General features: G+C 44.2%; 2 protein-coding genes and 1 long non-coding RNA gene across 13 annotated transcripts in view; 1 reads left to right on the top strand and 2 right to left on the bottom strand.

The window, feature by feature from the left end:
* DOP1A (DOP1 leucine zipper like protein A) overlaps positions 1 to 4,579 on the bottom strand; it is a 62,219-nt gene extending 57,640 nt beyond the window's left edge. For 7 of the 8 annotated variants that reach the window (XR_010997098.1, XM_068183953.1, XM_068183957.1 and 4 more), the window contains exon 1: positions 4,483 to 4,579. The gene's annotated coding sequence lies outside the window, so the exon portion shown is untranslated. Of the gene's footprint in view, positions 1 to 3,916; positions 4,055 to 4,482 lie in introns of those variants that run through there. The other variant, XM_068183954.1, reaches the window with a different exon arrangement.
* A 1,551-nt stretch (positions 4,580 to 6,130) lies between these two features.
* LOC137470509 (uncharacterized) lies at positions 6,131 to 9,923 on the bottom strand. Its single transcript, XR_010997101.1, has 2 exons — positions 9,777 to 9,923; positions 6,131 to 9,153 (listed from the first exon to the last, which is right to left on the bottom strand). It is a non-coding gene; the product is annotated as an uncharacterized lncRNA (long non-coding RNA).
* Positions 9,274 to 15,083, top strand: part of UBE3D (ubiquitin protein ligase E3D) — an 80,147-nt gene continuing 74,337 nt past the window's right edge. For all 4 annotated transcript variants that reach the window (XM_068183967.1, XM_068183966.1, XM_068183969.1 and 1 more), the window contains exons 1-3: positions 9,274 to 9,476; positions 9,797 to 9,999; positions 11,974 to 12,064. In XM_068183967.1, the coding sequence (XP_068040068.1) occupies positions 9,289 to 9,476; positions 9,797 to 9,999; positions 11,974 to 12,064 (482 nt within the window). In that variant the 5' untranslated portion in view covers positions 9,274 to 9,288. The remainder of the gene's footprint in view (positions 9,477 to 9,796; positions 10,000 to 11,973; positions 12,065 to 15,083) is intronic.

The raw sequence follows: 15,083 nt of genomic DNA, 5'->3' as shown, positions 1-15,083 counted from the left end.
AGTCACCAGTCACATTCACAATGCTAAGCCAAAGAGAAACGTAAAATCCTTACTCTAAAGTTATGCGTAACATTGTATATAGTGTATCAACTACTGCTCCCTGGACCAAAAGAAACTGTTGCTATGGTCAAAAAAAAGGTAGGCTTGCTCCCCGGAGATGGTAGGGCCTTTTTCAGCTATCCACAATCAGACCTGCAACATCACACAGTGTCAGTTCTCACCTTCATAAAGAGCTCCTGAGACTGAATACGAGCAGTAAGGCTGTTGGGATTGCTCAAAACAGGATATGGAAGGTATTTAACTGCCATAGCCACATCCATGGTAACCACAAGTTCAGTGGGCTGGAAAAAGCACTGTCACAGGGAGAACGCGCTGCACGCTCCCTCGTGGCTCCTGCACCACCTGTGAGCACGGTGAGCTTTGTGCTTTCCCAGCCCCACTGCAGGACTGCCCAGCTCTCACACACACCCGCTGGGCCCTGGGAACACTGCTCTCCCTGTCGAGTAGCGCTTGATAAGCACACGTCAAATAGTTATCTTCTCTCCAGCTGCCTGAGCACAGGAACAGGACAGGCTTCCTAAAATAAATGGCAATTTATTTTCACTTTTGTGTGTTTCAGCCTCATGTCTTCAAATGGTCCCTACACCCTCTCTGAAAAGAATTCCTTTTTAACTAGCCAGCTTTTCTTTTCCAAGCATTTATTAAGAGAAGACTTATCTTGAGGTATTCTTTTTCTTTCTTGCATATTCTTTACTCTTGTAAAATTAGTAAGTCAAATTAATATGTAATACACTTAAAATAAATAAACAATGGCAAAAAAAATAGCAAACATAACAATGCAATCAACTCAAACCAGAATCACTCCATTTACAGCTATATTTTTACTACATTTTGTTTTAAAGGAGAGTTTGCCAACTTCAGGATACTTTTCAGCTTAGTACACACAAAAAAAAGGACTTACATGAGGTTCACTGTCTTACATTACACTTGCAGTACTCTGTACTGAGAGAGAAGCTTTGCTTCCAAGGTAATGCTGTGCCTTCACATTGAGACTTCTCTTAAAATATTCTGATACACAGCTTAACACAGAATCTACCAAACTGACAACAAAAAAGTGGTAGCCAGGTAATTTATTCATTTTTTCTTTGCTCACAATAGCCTATACCTATAATCCATACCCATTGTTCTAATATGTAGCTTCAGGTGGGTTTAACATTCTGTCTCCAAACGATCCTGGATAGGTCTTTTCACAAAGGCGGGTCAGAAGCTCTCATATCCTTATCCTTACCTTACTTGGATAACCTAATACACTAAGACTGTGGTTACATTTTACAATGCATCTGGTTTCCCAGTTCCAGAGGCACATTTCAAAGGCATTTGTAAAATAGAATCCTTTTCTGACTATTCTGAAAACGGTGCCTGGACCAAAACTTGTTCACTCTCCCTATCCTCAGAAGTAAGCCAGAAAAGATATAAATAAAAGGTTAAATTCACTACAATTTCTGCAAATGAAAAACCAAGTTAGGCAAAATGCCATTCCCTGACTTCTAATTCTTTTTTAATGCTTATACTGAACTACAAGTTTCTGATAAAAATAGGAATGTGTTGACTAGTACAACTATTTACTGATTCTTCTTGGTGTTTTCTTTTCATTTCTTGTTTCAGTTATTGGGAGAAAATGGTTGATCCTGCAGCGTTTCTTCTCCCCGGCCTCTCAGAGGGAAACATATCACTTACTGTTTCTATTTATCATTCAGCTTCTTTTCAGCTACAAGTCAGAGCAACATGGTGATTAATCTGGAAGACAATTTATGTGCATACAGAAAAATTACTTTCATTTTTCTATTTCATGCTTTAGCAGGTATCATTTAGTGCAGCCTCTATCTCCTACTTTTCTCAACCATTCTCAAAACTGGTTTTTAACAACATACTTCATATCTCTTCTTGGTTCTCTTCTACACGCTGCAGATTTAGCATAATACAGCTCCACCAAAGACAAAAAAAAAAAAAAGGAAAGAAAAGAAAAAAGAATATCAATAAGCATTTTCAGCCAGCCAACCCAGAGCAAGCAGTCATTCCTGGCTAAGCAAGAAGACACTAAAGGTGGACAGCAGGAACAGTGGCCAAGAGAACTAAACCAGTGATGAACACATGGAAGTGTCCTCCCTGTATTCAAACAGGAAACAATGGCAGGAGATCACAGGCTGAGCCCACTTACACCAGCAGAGTACAGTTCATTTTCTTCACAGTGGCTGGCAGGGGGCTGTTTTGGATTTGTGCTAAACATGGTTGATAATACAGAGATGTTTTTGTTATTGCTGGACAGGGTTACACATAGCCAAGGCCTTTTCTACTTTTTGTACTGCCATGCCGGTGAGCAGGCTGGAGGTGCATGGGATGTTCAGAGGAGGCAGAGCTGGGACAGGTGACCCAAACTGCCCAAAGGGATATTCCAGACAACATGACATCATGCTTAGCATACAAAGAAGGAGGAAGGGGGGGTGTTATTTGTAATGATGGTGTTTGTTTTCTTCCAAGCCACTGCTAGGTGTGATGGGGCCCTGCTCTCCTAGAGATGGCTGAACACCTGCCTGCTCTGGGAAGGAGTGAATTCATTCCTTGTTTTGCTTTGCTTGTCTCTCTCCTGCTTTCCCTATTAAACTGTCCTTATCTCAACCCATGAGTGTTCTTCCTATTATCCTTCTCATTCTCTTCCTTGTACCACAGGCAGGGAAATGGAGCTTGGCTGCTGGCTGGGGTTGAACCACAGCACCACCTTACCCACACAGCTTGCTGTGCCTGTGATGAGCATTTCTAATGGTCTGCATAGCATGCCAGTAATTTTACACAGGAAAAACGCTGCCTACGTTGTGAACAAAACCATCCACTCAAATGCACAGCCACTCCAGCAATGGAAGATGAGGATACCTTTTCTTTGCAAAATGCTGTTTAAATATCTACTGTCACAGGTGCGATCAACAAGCTGGGAAAGCAAGACACTCAGTGAGCTAGAAAAGTAGCCTCTCCCCATATCATTTACAGGCTGCTTAGTTTCCAAATGTGCTAATTCTCATGTCAATGAAAACAAAATCACAAATTATGCTGTAAATATTCTGCCTGTTTCCAAACTGACTATTCCCCCTCAGAACAGTTATACTTGCTATTTTGAAAATTACTGTACATATTGGATAACCACAATATTCAGGCATCACACTATTAGCAAAAGGTCTATTGCATTCCACCCTGTTTCTGAAAAGGTACCAACATTAAAAAAAAAAACAAAAAAACAAACAAACCAAAAAGCCACAAAGAAAGCAAATTTGATAGCCAGGCCTGCTTAAGTATTTAACACAGGCCAAGCCTTGGCAGCAAAATGAAGAGACTAAGATCTTCAACCTTATGATGTGGCTCCTTTTTACCTGCAAGTATCTAGCCTGTTACTCTTTAGATGCAGTCTTCCCAACTCTTCACACTCCTACAGCCAGAATTCAGGTATCAGTAACACTCTGCAGTTAACCTGAGAACCATAACACTTTCACTATCAGTGCATACCGAAAGAAGATCTAGGAGTGAAAGGGTTCCTGCAATCAGCAACAAAAACAACGGTTGAGTCACCCAGAATAAGCTCTTTAAAACCTGCACCTTGTATCTAACATATTTTAGGTCACTTAAAGAGATAAATTGTTCAGGCTTCTCTGATTATTGTCACAGGTATGAAAATATTATTTCTGAAAAACATTTAACACCAGAAGCTATCATATATTTATGCTTTTCAAAGTGGCATCACAAGATTTAAGGCCATCTCTCCATCAACAGATGACATTCAACCCTGCATCACACAACCCAGTGACAGCCGTATGTCCCATGTATCCTTCCAAATACCACACGCAGTAACTCCAGCAACCGGGAATGTCACCTAAAAGAGGCCCACGGCCCCCTGGACGCTCAAGGTCAAAGCAGGACGACCCCGGCAGCCCAACGCCAAGCTCATTCCCAGGCAGGCGGGAAGGGCTCGCGGGGGAAGCTCCACCACGAAGGGCGAAGCCAGGCCCCGCCGGCCGCTGCCGGTGCGGGCGGGGGGAAAGGCTCCGCACCCCAAAACTCACCCGGGCGCGCTCCGCGCTGCGGGGGCACAGAGCCCGGTGGCGAGGGGGGCAGGTGCCACAGGTCAATTGATGCAGCGTAATTAACAGGCTATAACCGCTCTCCCTGGGCTCCTCAGCACCTGCCCCTCGCACACAGCCCAGTACGGCCCGGCCGTCGTCCGCCACGACGGTGCCGGAGGGGAGGGCAAGGCAGAGGAGAGCAGGACAGAGCAGAGGGCCGGCTCGGCTCGGCTCCAGGGGCGGACCCTCCCCAACACCGGCGCGGCGACGGGGGGGGAGGGAGGAGAGCAGGAGGAGCAGCAGCAGCCGCCGCCGCCGGGCCGCGCTGCGTGCCCGCACCAGGGTCCCGGGGAAGGAGCGGAGGGAGCGGCGTTACCTGAGCGACCCGAGCCGGAAGAGCCCGACCGCCACCGGCACCCCCGCGCCGCCCTGACAGCTCCCGGCGTGCCCCGCGCCGCGCCCGCCCCGCCCGCCGCGCTCAGCCGCGCTGCGCCCCCTGGCGGGACGCGGGACGCGTGCGCAGGTGCGCGGGCGCGCAGCGGGCTCCGTGTGAGTGCGTGTGTTCGTTCATCTCGCCTGACATTTCCAGAGTTTACCAGAAACAGCGCAGGTAAAAATGGAAAGTAGCTGCTTCTTTAGAAAATTATACTGCAACACGTTTCCCAGTGAAACTGTGCATGCCCCATCCCTGGAAGTGTTCGAGGCCAGATTGGATGGGGCCCTGAGCAATCTGTTGTAGTAGAAGGTGTCCCTGCGCACGGCAGCGGGGTTGGAAGGACATGATCTCTAAGATCACAGAATCAATTAGGTTGATAAGATCTCTGAGATCATCGAGTCCTACCTACGATCAAACCCTACCATGTTAACCACACCATGGAACTAAGTGCCACATCCAGTCTTTCTCTAACACCTCCAGGAAATGTGACTCCATTGGAATGTAATGCCCGTTCCAATGTCTAACTACCCTTTCTGTGAAGAATTGCCTCTGAATGTCCAACCTGAACCTCCCTGGCACAGCTTATGACTATATCCTCTTGTCCCGTCTCTGGTTGCCTGGCAGAAGACGCCGACCCCCACCTGGTCCCTTGCAACCCAAACTGGTCTGTGATGCTATGATGTGATATTACCTTTATGTTAGCAGTAGCTATATTGGGAATGTTCTAACATTTCTTGTGATTAGTATGCTTGAATCCTTACTACACATAAAAGTGTTTGAGTGCCCACATGGATGGTATTCAAAGGACGTTTTTTACGGCATTGCAAGAGTGATTTTTCAACTGGCCAGTTCCACAGTATAAAGGGTACAGCTCTTCCACTGTAATCTGTTCATTTTAAGTCATCATTACAGTTCTCAAATTTAAGCAAGCTTCATAATAGCAAACAGTGCTTATGGTTATTAATTACTTGAGTAACTGAAAAAAAAAAAAAGTATGTTCAGCTTACATGATTAATATTTTAGGCTTTGTCTCAAGACAAGTATTTCCAAAATATTGCCAGGGGAAAATCTCATAATATTTATAAATCTTCTACTCGGTTACTTATGTTGCCAGCCAATATTTAATGAAGTCTAATTTTATTCTCCAGACTTGGGATAATAATAAAGTGTAAATGCAATTCCTTTTCTCATTAAACTATACCAGGAATCGGTACATGAAAAAACATTACCTTCTTGAAAGCTGACAGTTTCCACTGGTTTTCTGAGGCATCAAGCATGACTCTACGTGTCATGTATTTTTATTGAAATGGTGCACTTAAATTTATTTTTTCTTTGAAGATACTTATAAATACCTTATAGATATGAAGATACTTATAAATGCCTTATAAATGCCTTGAGATATAATTGTTAATTAGGTTGGTCATGCTTTTGGAGCTATTTAACAGTAGTGAACTTCATAGAGGGGAAGTGACTGTCCATAACTGACCATGTGCTTTCACATGCTACTGCATTGCAGAGTGGTTGGATTCCTAAGCTTCCCTTGTGCTGAATTTAACAGTGGCATTTACAGCTCAGAGCTCCAAAACACTTCTTTCAAATTGTCTCATCAACTTTATGTGCAGTGGCAATCAAAAAAACATTGTATGTCGTTGGGAAGAATATTGAGAACAAGACAGAGGTAGCTGTTTGGCTGCTGTGTAAAAGGCTGATGCAGCCTCAGATTGATTATGGCATCAATTCTTGTCTTCACAGCTCAAGAGGGATGTAGAGAAGTTGAGAAAGGCACTGTGGAGAGATGTCACTGCTATATTACAGCAAGAGCAATAATGACTGTGACTGTTCGATGCAGAGTGAGAAGGCAGGGGAGAGAGGATTGATCAAATTCTACAAAATTAAGAAAGGCAACAAAGTTGTTGTTAACCAAACCCCACAGTATGAGAATGAGGAGGCACAGAAAATTCTTTTCTGCAAAGCAGAAAGCTTCCAGAACATATTGGCACTAGGAGCTGGGGACTTGGACACTATCTGTAGGTTGAAGGATACATTATTCATATTGGTGACAAACACATCCATAAGTGGACACTGAAGGAATTGGGTAGGGATGTATCCACAGGGGAAGTACCTGGAAACAACCACACTACGGAGCTCTTCCTTATTAGTACCTTGTTTTACTGATGTTGGAGTCAAAATACTGGGCTAGGTGCAGCACTGATGTTAGGTGCACTTGCTCGGTAAGAAATTTACCTTCCTTTCTCTGTAATTATTTTACAGCAGAAATGGTGAGAAACCTATAATAGACAATTTTGAATAAGTGAGGTTCACACCCTGTGAACACTTATGATTATTCATAACTTTGTAGCTTTGGGCAAGCCTTTGTAACATCAAAGGCCCTTTTACTAATACTAGGAGTCAATTCTCCTATAATTACATGGGGTTTATGTTTGATGTATGACGTACTTGTCCACAACAATTTAGTTCATACTACAAATTTGTTTGTGAAGTAATTGGAAATGAGACCCAACATGTGGACTAATTATTTTTCTTCCTTAAAAAAAAAGAAAACAAACAACAACAACACAACCCCACACTACCACAATCAGAACAGCATGTAGACAGTACAGTCCCATCTTAGAATACTTCAGTAAATTCATGCTTTGTAAAAAACAACAGAATAACTCAGTTGAAACTGTCTATTGCCTGCTATATTTTTCTCCACAAAATCTAACCCTACTCCATTTTCTTCTTTGGGACTCTCCTACTTGGTTTTGATAACTCCAAGGACTAAGATTACTTCACTATAATAATGCTTTTGATAATATATCTCTATAAAAGTAACCTGTGCAAATTTGCCTATTTGTTGGAGGCTTTGCAGATCATGTTTTCCAATAACTCTCTGCAGCCACAGAGGGTCTTGTGACTTCTTAAAAAGTAAACACTTCTAACATTGCGAGAAGACTCCTTCTTTTCAAAATGAAAGTTTCTTTCCTTGATGTCCTTGAATACTGAACATCGACCTCTTACTTACTGTGAGGGTGGCATCCTGGATGAAGTGTGCAGTGGTGACAGTGTTCATAAGGAAAGGGAAAGTCACACAGGCGTGTCAGGGTGGACTTACAGTGTCTTGATAAAAGATCTCATGAGAGGCAGTAGAGAACCTCACCCCAGAGCAGCAGCTGCCTGTGCCGAGAGCCTGTTTGCTATGAGTACAATGTGACAGCATTCAAGAGCTGGGTGCACATGGATCGGAAGGAATTCAGGAAGACTTGTAAAGCTGTGAGAAAGGGTGAAAGGTTTTTTTTTACAAGGCAGGGGGTGAGTAGTGGTGCCACGGGACACAGTCCCCACTGCTGGGGAGCCTGCCCCTGTCTCAGCAGAGGCCTCTGCACAGACTCAACTTTGCAGTCATGATGGTTCTAGCTCAGAGGTAGAACCAGAAGAGCAAAAGCATGAAAAACGGTGGGTTAAGACAATGATGTTTTAGTGGATGAGGGAAAGAGGAACAGAAAATCCCCCCAAACATACAGACAATCACTCACCACCTCCCACAACCAGACGTTCAGTCAGTATCTGAGCAATGGTCACTTTGGAAAGACTATGCCCTGAGCTTTTACTGCCACGAGTGATGTTATGTGCCATGGAACATCACTTCGGTCGATTCAAGTCAGCTCTGCGATTTCTCCCCCTGCCCCAGGCTCTTCCCCACTTCCAGCCTACTTGCTGGGTGGAGACATTGAGGAAGCCTTAACAGTATGCAAACACCGTTCAGCAATCGCAAAACCAGCAGTTTATTATCAGCCCTGTTTGGCCACGAATGCGGAGCACACACCCCCAGGCACAGCCCACAGCTCCTGTGCGGAGGTGCCCGAGAGAACGGACCCAGGCTCCTCCCGGCGGTGGTGTGGCAGGAAAGCAGGAGATGACAGCCCGATGTTGACACAGAAGAGACTGGGCGCAAAAAACCCCCGTGAGACCAGCCGGTTGTGCAGACCTGGACCTTGGGGCTCGGGACCCGATGGGACTCATCCCTGGACCCCCAAGCCTGGCCAGCAGCGGCCAAGCCGGGGGGCACAGCAGACCCCGGGACACGCTCCCGCCACTGCCCCCCAGGGCACCGTCGGGGCCGAGTTGCTGGATGCTGCGCTTGGATCGCAGCAACCCCATGCAGGCTACGGGCTTGGAGGAGTGACTTGAGAGCTATTCGGCGGAGAAGGATACAGGGCGCTGGCTGACAGCCCGTAAGAGCGAGCGGTGTGCCCAGGCGGCAAAGAACGCCAGTGGCATCTTGGCCTGTATCAGGAATAGCGCGGCCAGCAGGACCAAGGCAGCGGTAGTCCCTCAGTACTTTGCGATGGTGAGGCCGCACCTCCAGCGCTGTGATGAGTTTCTGGGCCCCTCAGTTTAATAAGGATATTGATGTGCTGGAGCGCGTCCAGAGAAGGGAAACAAGGCTCTAGAACACTTGTCTTACAAGGAACGGCTGGGGGAGCTGGGCTTGTTTAGTCTCGAGGAGGGTCGGGGGGACCTCACCGCTCTCTACAACTGCCTGGAGGGAGGTTTTGGGGGCCAGTCTCTTCTGCCTCGCCTACTGTGACAGGACTAGCGGGAATGGCCCTAAACTGAGACAGCAGACGTTCAGATTAGACATTAGGAAAATATTTTCCACCGCTAGGGTGGTCAAGGGCTGGGACAGATTTGCCAGCGAGGTGGTGGAGTCGCCATCCCTGAAAGCGTTCAAGAGGCGTCCGAATGCAGGGCTGGGTAACGTGGTTTAGGGCGGGCTCTACGATTCCGCGCAGGCGGCGCTGTGACGGGCGGGCGGCGGCGCCGCGCCTGCGCCGGCGGGCGAGCGGCCGCTTCCTGCGCGGTGCCGGCATGGCGGGAGCGTTCCTGATGGAGATCCGGCGGGCCACGCAGAGCGCGCTGCTGGTTATCCGGTAGTGCGGGGGCGCTGCCGCCCGCCGCCGCTCGGGCCGTGCGGGGCAGCCGGGGGGCGCGGCGGGTCTGGCTTTGGCGTCCTTAGCCTTCAACGCGAGGACCGGGTTGTGTGCCTGCCCCTGCTTGTTCGGCTCGGCACTACTGTGCAAATAAATTTTTCCTGAGAACGGTGGATTGTTTCTCTCGGCTGCTCCTCGTTCACCGCGTGGATCCGGGGGCGCGACTGGGGCTGCGGGGGAGCTTCGGGCCGGCCTGTGTAAAGCAGCAGCGCGCCCCGACAGCTCCTTCCCGAGGCATACCCGTTGCTTTTCCTCCGCAGCGCGGCGGCGGAGCTCCCCAGCGCGCCGGTGGAGGTGTCGGTGTGCGCGGATGCCCTGGAAGCGAGGAGCGGCGGGAGCTGCGATGCGGCGGCGCTGCCGCCAGGGGTCAGCCTGGCGCCGTCCTCGTGCCGCGGGCTCCGGCACCTGCGCGGGGACGGGCTGCACCTGCGCGTGCGCCTGCGCCGCCCGCCGCCCGCCGCCGGTGAGGGCGGGCAGGGGCAGGCCCGGGGCTGGCGCTGCGGAACGGGGGAACGGGGGAGGGTGACCGGGAGCTGGCGCGTTGAAGTGAGAGAGGCTGTGAAGTGTAAATTCTGTAGAGAAAACACCTCCTGGAATTGTCAGTTTTAGAGACTGAAAGTGCAAAACTGACGTAATGCAAGGGGAACGCGGTGTGTTTGGGACCTGCTCACGGTTTCCCCCACCCGTGCTTCCCCGTAGTACTTCAGAATCATTTTCTTTCTCTTCTGTTCCGCGTTGGCAGCTGAAAATCATAGAGTCATTAAATGCTCCGGGGTTGGAACGGACTTTAAAGATCATGTAGTCCCAAGTCCCCACTGCCATTGGCAGGGATATGTCCCACTAGACCAGGTCCTCTCAAGGACTTCCCCAACCAGGCTTTGGGCACTGCCAGGGTTGGGGCATCCACAGCCTCCCTGGGCAGCCCGTGCCAGTGTCTCACCACTCTCACAGTAAAGAATTTCTTCTTTATAGCTAACCTAAACTTCATTTCTTTCAATTGTGATGAAAGAAATGGATTGTGATTCATCCAGGCAATCAGACTGTGCTTGTCCATCCTGACCTCTTAATCCTAAAGGATTATGGGTTTGTGTTGGGACTCATTATTCTCACAGCTGGGGTTTCAGAGGTTAATATCACAGGTAACATCTGCATTTACCTTCTTTACTTCCATGCTGCTAATTCAGGTCTAGGATGTGATTGCAATAAATAGAAAGCATAGTTGTACAGCTTTTGCTTTCTTTCATCCTGGCATCCAAACTCAATATGTTTAGATTCATTTCATACGATATGACACAGAAAGATATATTAAATAAGTAAAAATTGCTATTTTGAGCTACTAAAGTAAAAAAGGATGATAAAACATGTAATATACAGTAATGCAGCACCAGAAACACTTTGGAATACTCTGTTGGTATGCTGAGATGGCATCTGTACATTAACCTTAATTATGCTTGTACTTTGACAACTCAGTTATTCTAAAATTATTTAATGTGTCCTGTTAATGAAAATGTTTCAAAAGAACAATGATGAACTTTTAAAAATCAACCTCAGAAAGTCATGCTAGTGAAAAAATAAGTATGTGAACCAGGTGGTAATCAACATGTATATTGCACAGTCTTGGTTACCCTTTGATGTTTTATATTATTATACAAAATAGTTTAAATTCTGGAACATTTTAAAGTTCTTTTCTCTTGTGGTTGAATCCTAAATTTCAAATATTGAATGTTAGTGCTGAGAGTAAATTTTGATTGTTAAGTATGGGAAAGTGGATGAAGCAAAGCATATTCATACGTAGAGCTAGGCTTACAGTTTTACTTTTTTTTTCACTTAATGTTATCAGAAAATTTGGGGAGACTTTGATAAGTTCTTTTTTTACTTTGGTGCAGTTGTTTGAGCTGCCTTTTGTGAGCCCGTTTTTGCTTTCCTGGCCTGCAGAGGCCGTTGCTCACTATCTTTTCCTGGAGTGGTTCCACAGTGGTTGGTTTCTTACTTGCCTGAAAAAATAAAACTAGTGTCTGACTCTGCTCCCCATCCTGACTATTTGTGTTAAATATTGGTGTGTCCCCTCATATTGCAGATTCACTAATTATCAGAAACATCTTTACAAAGGAGTAGTGTTGAATTTTGATTTTTATAATTTCTTCAATTATATCAATATATGAACTCCCCTTCTGAAGAGGATTTGCACCTTGAAAATAATTCTTCACATATACAGCTCCTACTCAGTAATATGGAGCATGAGGTGGAGATGGCAAGTTTTTCCTAGATCTAAATACTTGCTTTTGAAAGAATTAAGGTTGTGTTTAAAATGTCAGCCTTTTTCTTTGCCTGTTAGATATATCCTTTTTGGTTTCAGGTATTTGGCATGATTTTTTCGTACAAGTGACTGAAAATGTTACACAATTTTGAAGATTAATGTATTTCCTTCCATCTATAGATGTGGTTTTTACTTTGAGGGAAAGCCTGAAACCCAACAAGAATTACATCTTTTACTGTCAGACCTGTGGTGACATTGTAGTGAGCAACCGGTGAGTACTGCAGTGTCTTGTATTTATAGCAATAAATGCCATAGTGATTTGCATTCATGTTATTTTGTGTACTGAGAGACAGCTAAAAGGTATTTGTTTTGAAATTGATAGACAAGAACGCATTTGAAGCACTGCAGATGTCAAAAAGCAAAATTACCTGAAGCAGTTTTTAGCTGTTTATTTATTTACTTCTTGATTTCTTTCTTCCTCTGTATTTCAGGTATCCTTTTCAGTTCTTTTCAGTCTCTTATAAATTTCCTTCGGTCACCATGCTGTAATTATAAAGTGGCTGCTCAGAATGGGGATATTGACCACAGCTTCCTTTTATCTTTTAAGCAAAGCCTGCCTCCACATAGTTCACGGATGTTAACTTTGGGAAACAGGAATTGTGTCTTTGCTGTGTGACTTGTTTTTATCTCTGTTCCTTAAAAAGTCTGCAGAGTGAATGAGAATTTTAGTAAAATGTGCTGCACTGTCTGGCTCTTCTGATGAACAATTTTGACAGCTTCAGCTGAATATATGAGTTGTTAGAGGTGCACTTGCAGCCTTTTATGATCTTTGTGGCTCCTAATACTCAGTAATACAAATATGTCTCATTCTCTGAATTTCTGCTACTTTCTTGTCATAGGTATGGATTTATGGCTAGCTGAATGTAACTGAATGAGGATTTCTTAACTTTCTCTTCTGAAATGTCTCATCAGAAAGTCTAGCAATAACTCTTATTTTGATATATTTGTAAAGTAGTGGAACCTCTAATTTCTAGTCAGTAATATTTGCTTTCAAAGCATGTTGCACGTTTATAATTGTATCTCTGAGAGGGAATTTTCCTGAATTTCAGCACATCAGATTCATATGCGTGTAGTTTAAATCTTTTGGTTCTGCATCCTGTAATGTGACACAAGCAACATTTTTGAGAAAGGACAAAGAATGCATGTCCATGCATTTTTACTTGGCATTTCTCCTTGCAGGAAGCCTCTGAGTCCCTTGAATGTTGCCACTAAAAAAAGCTAAGACACGAGTAGAAAAGTGGAGCTGCCAGTGTATCCAACACATTTTGTTCCAGCATTTCCAAAAGGAAGAGAGTAGCATAGTCAGAGCTTCTAGCTACAGAATTCATGTGTTCCTGTCTCCAGGAAGAATTAAGTATGACAGTGACAGCAGAGGTAGAAGGATGGAAGGGAAATTGCAGAGCTGTGTGAAAGAGAGCATATTAAAGTCTGAATTACAGGCAAGGGTCTGTAATAAGAAACACCTGAGATCTAGAAAATCATATCTTTAAGAAGAAATTGAAATAAATGGGGTTTAGTGGAGATAAGGTTGTGGAGAAGACATAAGATTCTTCCAGTATCTAGGAAATTGCTGCAAAGAAGGTGGCAGTAATCTTCAGTTGAAGCAAGAGGAATCTAGGTTAAAATGAAAGAAAAAAAAAAAAACAAACCAACAAACCACCCCAAACCTATTCTAAAGGTTATTTTTTTGCTGTTAGAGACTGCATAGGAAGTCTTCCTTTCAAAGGTTAGATTAAGAAATGTACTAAGAATTAGTTAAATGTAAGTAATCCTTCCTTGGTGCACAAAAAATTACTCTATACATTTTCTGAAATTCTCTGCCTCAGTCTGTTTCTTTTCATAAATCTGATAGCTCTTCAGAGGTTAGGGTTATGCTCTTTCATTCTTTTCCATTGCCCTCACATCGCACACTTTAGAGAAAATTATTAGATTTTTTTTTTCTTCCATCCTGCAAAAGCTGCAAAGAATTAGAGATACTTTGTTTTTTCTTTCTCTCCTTCCAGTTTGGCTAAGTGTACCTCATATATAAAATAATTCTTTAAGACTTTATTTCTGTCATGAAGAAATTCTTAAAGGCTTGTGGTGTGTGGATGCCAGGTGCCCACCAAAGCCGCTCTATCACTCCCATCATCAGCTGGACAGGAGAGACTAAATTTAACAAATAATAATTGGTACTGCACAAATATTCCATGGAAAAACTCATGGCAAGGGAAATCTAATTGCACTTTTCCTACATAAGTAGTGTTAAGCCTGACAGTTAATTGACAAGCTGGGCTGTCCCAAGATTTTTTAATAGGTAAATAAGGGAAATTGCAGTTAAAGAAATGCAGTTGTTTTTCTTTTTCTCTGATAGAAGTGAACAGTTATTATATGTTTAAAAATCTAAAGTCCATTTTATTTCCAGTTTTCAGTATTTTCAATAGACAGAATGATATTATTGGGTATTAGTTAATAATGACATTTGGGGTTACTTTTCTTAATCCAGTCTTATAGGGATCTCTATGGTCAAATACTTACCTTAGCTTGGAAGATCATTTAAGGGTTATATCCTTCTGACAGGGCTCTTATAGACTAGTGCTTAACTTCAAACCTTTTAAAAATAAGTTAATTACCTACTTTTCTGGTTGGAATCTAGGAGCAGCAGGAGATTCAGCCTGGCTAGATTAGACACTTTCAGGAGAAAGCTACTCCTAAAAGTTGCCAACCTAAGAATTGTTTGTTGCTCTCTGACTGTGAAGGCAGCCTAGTTGGCTATTTTCAAGTAGAAACTCAGTTGTTATTAGGAGCAAGTTTGGAGGGATAAGTCACCCTGTTTTCTAGGTTTTGTCATGTTATTTAGCAGCCTCAATTTAGTCAGCACCTAGTAAACCTCAAGTTGGTTTTGTTTGTTTGTTTGTTTTTCTAGGAAGGCTCCATTTTTATTAGTGTTACATTTTTCCAGTTCTGGTGACCCAGGATATGGCTTCCCACCCATGAGTGGCAAAAGCCTAAAATATAGTGGAAATGGTATATTTTCTGTATAGCTCAGAGTTAGGAGGAGTTTGTTTAGGAAATTCCTACTTGTTGGAGTAACTGCTTTTGTTGGAAAAGAAGTGAAAATCTTATGCTATAGACTGTGAGAGTAAAGAAAGGTTGATTTAATGAAACAGGACAGCATGAGTCTGCAGCTTAAGGTAATCTCTGTCCTTTTTTTCCCTTATAAGAACATTGCTGAGTTTTTGTTACTTTTG

Source organism: Anomalospiza imberbis, chromosome 3, assembly GCF_031753505.1.
Source record: "Anomalospiza imberbis isolate Cuckoo-Finch-1a 21T00152 chromosome 3, ASM3175350v1, whole genome shotgun sequence".
Classification (NCBI taxonomy): Eukaryota; Metazoa; Chordata; class Aves; order Passeriformes; family Viduidae; genus Anomalospiza; species Anomalospiza imberbis.
Note: the sequence above shows the minus strand (reverse complement) of the source record. Positions and strands in the feature narration are given on the sequence as shown.